At 38.3% G+C, this 6,629-nt stretch overlaps 1 protein-coding gene across 1 annotated transcript; it reads right to left on the reverse strand.

Moving 5' to 3' along the window:
* Nucleotides 1-3,036: 3,036 nt before the first annotated feature.
* tmem170a (transmembrane protein 170A) lies at nucleotides 3,037-5,899 on the reverse strand. The gene is made up of 3 exons (XM_088417501.1): nucleotides 5,656-5,899; nucleotides 3,967-4,137; nucleotides 3,037-3,362 (listed from the first exon to the last, which is right to left on the reverse strand). Exons 1-3 carry the CDS (start codon nucleotides 5,765-5,767, stop codon nucleotides 3,232-3,234), a joined length of 414 nt encoding a protein of 137 aa, XP_088273627.1. The 5' UTR covers nucleotides 5,768-5,899; the 3' UTR covers nucleotides 3,037-3,231.
* Between the last annotated feature and the right edge of the window lie 730 nt (nucleotides 5,900-6,629).

Raw genomic sequence — 6,629 nt, forward strand, 5'->3', positions numbered from 1 at the left:
AGATCAGCACCGTGTTGTGGGCAACCATGAAGCTGCTCCCTCTGGGAACCAAAGATTATCAAGATGGTTTAGCGTAACAATGCCGTTGTTCGTGTCATATGTTACTGGTACCATAAGTACAGTGTATTTTGAAGGATTTGGCTGCCTTTGACTATGATACTGTCAGGCAGCATATTGTCTCAGGAAGTAGCACTTCCAAACAAATAAACAGATAACATCCCAAAGCCCCCCCTCCCCCCGAAAACAAAACAAAACACTCGGGCAGCCCTGGCATACTGTGTGCTGATGTGTGTGTTGGTCAAAACATCGGTTTGGCTAAAGAGTAAAACCTTCCAAAATGGCACAGACATGCATATGAAGCACAGTTTAAAGTGGACCTTTTCTCCATTTGTTGTGGTTTTCAATTATGATTTTGGTAAAAACTTGAAAATGTTCCAAAAAGTAGGCCGTTTTAAATGAACAAATTCATAAAATGGTTCATTTGTATTGGTTGAAAGAATGCCAGGCAGAATGGGTGACCCACACACATTTTCAATTTACCAAATCTGGTCCTCTTTCAAAAAACATTTGGACACACACACACATATATCCAGTATACACTGGATATGAACTTCACTTAAGTTATGCTTTCAATTTGAATAATTCCTCCAATTTATCTGTGCCACTATCACTTTCTTACACCGTCAAAATGACTCCTATGAATAAGCCGAAACGCTGGTCTTGAAAGAATATCACTGAACATTATACTGAATACTAGTGTTAATTCTCAAATAATTGTTTGAATTAAATTTAATATTTAATTTTATATACTGTATTCCGCCATTTTGAAAGGAGTGAGGCCGACCAATTGCACACCCGCATCTCTGCGAGGAGACGCCGACCAATTGCAGACAAGCATTGTAGTGACGCGTTGCATGGATTCATTGACGGCAACAGAAAATAAGTGCAATTACCTAAAAACGCCAACAGATGGAGTCCAAACAACACAACAACAGCCAAGCCCCCTAGGGTCATGACAGTTTTTTTTGTCGCAAAACCGGGAAAATACCATAAAGAGGGGACAAAAAAAACACTCAGTACTCCACATTGCAACATGAAAAAGATGTAAGCCAGGGCCGCTGTTCTTACATTCTGTTCTTTTCATCTTATATTATATCCATATGGTTACACTCCTCCAAGTGCTGCCATTTTATTGTGTAGAGTTTTTAGCCAATTAGAATTCCGCTAACGTGTGTCGCCAGGCAAACTTCCAGGCAGACCATGTCTGCCTAGCTGGGAGGCGCTCGGGCATTCGCTTGAACAAGTAGAAGACTTCTGTGCAGTGTGCAATGACGTATTGTGTACGGGTCTATATTTTTGTTAGACAGCTGCAATAGTCAATCGACCCATAAAAACGCCTTCAGGAAACCTCACATAGAACGTGGACGCTCACTGCAGGAAGGCGGTGCTATATTTATCCTCGCATGTTTACAGGTGGACGTTGTTAAAGAAAAAAAAACATGGTGCTTACCAGCTAAGGTTAGCGTTACCGTACATCGGAGCCAGACTTGCGGATGCTTTTTCTTTTTTTTTTAACCCGCAATGGCTGAAGAGCAAAACGGAAATTGGACCGACGTGACTTTCTGCATTGGCGTCTATGTCAATACAAAAGGATTTACGGTATTACTGGAAATGAAACGTGAAGCAAACTCTACAAGCAAGTCAAAAGTATTTCTGAGGAAACAAATAAGAATGGATTTTGTACTGAAATAACTTGGGGGACAGCCATTTTGGGTGAGTTCATATGTTTTTGTCATTTTACGTCATTCATATTCATTGGTCATGTTTGGTTGGCTTTTGTTGTTGTGGGGTTTTGTTCATTTTTCTGTTCCACTCGCGTCTGCCTTTATTGTCTGCATTCTCGTTAGTTTGATTTGGTCCACCTGTCTGGTGACACTTTGTCCAGTTTTGCTCGCAGTTCGATCCTGCCTCATTTCCTTTTTTTAAGCCACATATTTCTCAGTTTTCCTGCATTTTTGGGATCCCGTTCCTTCCTCCTCCCAACTCAACTCACCATGCAGACGTGACACAATTGCCATTTGTAATTTAGCACACAATCTTGTTAAAGCTTGCCTGCTCTTAGTGGACTTCATAAAACTTTGTGGAAAAAAAATAATTTGAAATTATTAGGACTTATTGTAAGGTTTGCCACATATAACCTTTAATTGCTGATGAGAGTTTATTGATGTTTAAATGCTCTGAAAAAAAGCCTGTGCGCATGAGGGGTCCATTCACTGAAGGCCAAAGTGTGAAATGCACAGACCGCCACTGATATATATACACATACATAAACATTCAAAATAGATACATTGATTGTGGAGGTAAACATTTTGGCCCTATGTTAAGAAGAAATTGGCATCAAGACATGCTCATCTTAAATTTGCGGGAAAAAAAAAAATCTTTGTGGCCTGATGCTTCAAAAGCTGAATTGTTTGAAAGGTTTATATAAATAAATAATATACACACACACACACACACACACACACACACTGTACAGGTCGGACAATATACTACTGTATATGTATATATATATATGTATATATGTATATATACTGTATATGTACAACCTTTAGAATGAACATTTTTAACTTGAGATTCCTCCTCATTGTTTGAGCCAAAAAAAAAAAAAATTATATATATATATATATATATATATATATATATATATATATATATATATATATATATATATATATATATATATATATATATATTTAAAACACACTGGTTTTGGCAGACATGTAGCTGGGCAGCTGAACAGACAAGACCAAACAAAAGTCTCTCAACAAGGCGGAAAAAGATGGCCTACTATACATGTCTTTTTTCCAAACACATTTTTATGTACTTGTATATGTATCTCGTACAGACTCACAAACTATATATACTGTACACGCACACACACACATACGTATAATTATATTGCAAAATTGTACTTGTAAAGTTTGATGTAATGTCATATCGCAGCTAAAAAATAAAAAAATAAATTCTGACAACAGGTCGGATAATATACTACTGTATTGCAGCCTTCAGAATGAACATTTTTAACTTGAAATTCCTCATTGCTTGAGCCAAAATCAAAGTTTTTTCAGCAGCAGGTGACGAAATCACATCCAAGACCCAACAAGTCTGAATCTGTCTAAGTCACAGCAAGTTGCAACGAGCAACGAGGCCGAGCAGCCCGAGTTCTTTCTGCTAAAGGGTGGCAAGCACTCGAAGGAAAGAAATAACAACAAGTAAAAAAGACTGGCCCACGCCAAATACTAAAGCCTCCAGAGAGATCATCCACTTCCCCGCTGCCTTGTAAACTCCTGCGATGGCAGCACCTGCATCAAACACACGAGAAAACACACTTGAATGCAATTCGTTCGCTTAGAACACACATTATTCAGCTCAGTAGATTGATTTAGTCCAGAGGTTTTGAAAGTGAACACTACTTCTTTGGTACCGACTAATACGAAGGACAACATTTATGTGAAGACACCGTTCATGCTAATGTTTCTCACAGTAATTAAGAAATAGCTGTCGAAAATATGTACTGTAAATCAAGTGAAATATGTTATGTACATGTAAAATATGTATAATTGCTTGTAAAAGTCCTAGAAAGCCACACAGTTCTATCACTTGTGAGCTATTTGCAGAACAGGCCTGTGAGCTACTCATTTGATCCTCACGGGCTAGCTGGTACCTGCGGGCACCACGTTGGTCACCTTGATTTAGTCATTTTGTGAGGCTGGAATACAAAACAAACTACTGGGGAACTACTCATCAATTTAAACCGTTCAAACATTTGGAAGGGATTTCAGAAAATTATTCTACTCAACCCCGTCAGGCCCATTCACACCAAAGGAAATGTATCTCAAACTTAAGAATGCCTCAAAAATAAGTTCCAAAAATCAAAAGTGTGTCACAAAAAAGTATAGAACCTACTTGTGAGGACTCCTCCACCTACAGGCCCAACAATGCCCATTAAAAGGATGGCAATGGGCATAAATCGGGCCGTCTTGTGATGCCGAAGCGCAACGAATGAGAGCAAAGCTGCAGGCAGGTGAAAGATCAGAGAGGAGACTGCTGCCCATAGAAAAACTCCATACCACATCTCTACGAAAAAATATAAAATAAAATAATAATAATCAGTGCTGAATGCTAAAAGTTATTTAGTCTTTTTGTACATTCTGCGGTTCGGTGGGGCAGTGGTTAGCATGTCTGCCTCACAGTTAGGGACCCCAGTTCAAATCCACCTTGCTCCGGCCTTCCTGTGTTAAGTTTGCATGTTCTCCCCAAGCCCTCTCACCCACTCCACATAAAAACAATAATAATAATAATATACGGACACAGGATGTTCCAAAATGTTTGACCCCAAACGTTGTCTTCCTAGGCCACTCAATGCTAGACCTTGGGACAGTCGTCCCTACCTGCTCAAGTGTTTCTCATAGGACCTTAATTGGGGTCTGGGGGTTGATGTTAACCTCTCAGCATATTTTCCTGGCAGGTTTGAGTGATACCTTACAATTCTTGCCACGCCCACTGAGGTTTTTAACAGAGTTGACCTCATGTGGTTGTTTATGATGCTCTGGACGGTTGCCACAGCGATACCAAACCGCTTGGAAATGGTCTAGTAACCCTTTCCCTTGCTGTGGGCACACACACGATTCTAACTCAGGTCCTCCCGCAGGTATTTCTTCGTGACCATGATGTCCAGAAGCCCAGTATGACTGTGAGACTTTTTTTTTTTCATTTTTACTGTATTTTTTTCCCCTGTTTTTCAACATGTTTTTAAAACCTGCATTTATTCACCTGGTTACATCTTGAAATAGCATTTTGCATCAAAATGTATACATTTGGGACATGTTAGTTAAGATATTGACAGGAGGTTGAATAATTTTGAGCATAACACTATGGAAATCTATCAATAATATCATTCATTTGTTTGTTGGTCCCATATGACTCACAAAGAAATTAAGAAAAAAAACAGTTTGTCACAGACACACAAAAAAGCCTTAAAATTCACAAGGGTCTGAATAATTTTGAGGACAAGTGTATACATAGGCACACAGAAGCATACACATATGCAGTGTATGTACGCATACTGTATATGTATACGTACATACAGTATTTCTTCTTTTCACATGTAACATTTGTTTGAAAGAGTCGAATTGACGAACCTCAGCTCCACCCTCAAGCAACCAGTTTCGTGTGGTGGGACACAGAACAACGCCAAGTTTCTGCGCTCAGGTGATTTACCACCCGGGAGAACATACAAACTCCACACTGAAGGGCCGAAGCTGGAATTGAACCCATAATCTCAGAGTTGCTAGACGGACGTGCTAAGCACTCACCCATCAATTCCATTGCCAATCAGATGTTGTTAACAAGCGACGCAAGACAAACATTTAAGGGGGGAAAAAACTTCCATGAGCACATTTTAAATGTCATAACATCCTCAAATCCTAGCTCTTTTCATTCGTTTTTGACTGATGAAAAATTACGTGAAGCCAACAAGATTAAAAAAATAAAATCAGTGGAGTTACTAGACCGTAGCTATGTACTAGACTCGAGTACATACGCAGATAGAAATACAGCCAAGTCGATGTGCAAATCTTTTGAAAATTAACTAACCTGAGAAATCGGCAAGAGATGTGTCGTTGTATCGCTGAGTGGCATTTTTTCTTGGCACTAAATTTATTCCAAGTATTTGCTGGAAAATATCAGCGTTACCATCTTGGTCCATATTTCTCGATAGCCTTCAACAGTTGTAAGATTAACAACTTATCCAGCTGCGCAGCACCGATATACAGTAGTCCCAACTTTTGCTTTTGTTGTTGTTGCGTTTTTCGAAGTTTTTCTTCTTCGTCTTCTTCTTCTCGTGATTCTTCTTCTTCTTCTTCTTCTTCTTCTTCTTCTTCTTCTTCTTCTTCTTCTTCTTCTTCTTCTTCTTCTTCTTCTTCTTCTTCTTCTTCTTCTTCTTCTTCGTCTTCTTCTTCTTCTTCTTCTGATTCTTCTGATTCTTCTTCTGATTCTTCTTCTTCTTCTTCTTCGGGTTAACTGCTGGTTGGCAAGAAACGTTTGGCGCACATAAACGCCATCATCTGTTTCGAGTGTGGATTGGCCCATGCGTGCGTCATTATTATGCAGGACCGAAAGTGCCAAGATTCAATAAATGAATGTCCCGTTCAATAATTGAATAAAAGTTTTATTAATTAAATGTTTCGTTAATTAATTAAAATTTCATTAATTAAATCGATGTTCATTAAGTAAATGTTTAATTTAATTCATCAAACATTCGTTTATTTAATGACTTTAATTAATGAAACATCAATTTAATTAATGACACTTTCAATCCATGAAACATTTAATTAATTACACTTGTAATTAATTAATGAAACATTTAATGAAATGACACTTTTAATGAGTGACATGTTGACATGGTGTTGTGTTGCGGGGTTTGATGACAGACGGACCACCAACATCCGAGTGTGTTTAAAGGGCATTAAAATAATGCAAAACAGCTTACAAAACCAGAATTCACTCTTATTTCAAAAATATAATTATAATGTAATAAAAACAATTGGGAGCAATATACCTTCATACTA

This window comes from Hippichthys cyanospilos, chromosome 6 (genome assembly GCF_059441005.1).
Source record: "Hippichthys cyanospilos isolate Australia breed blue-spotted pipefish chromosome 6, RoL_Hcya_1.0, whole genome shotgun sequence".
Classification (NCBI taxonomy): domain Eukaryota; kingdom Metazoa; phylum Chordata; class Actinopteri; order Syngnathiformes; family Syngnathidae; genus Hippichthys; species Hippichthys cyanospilos.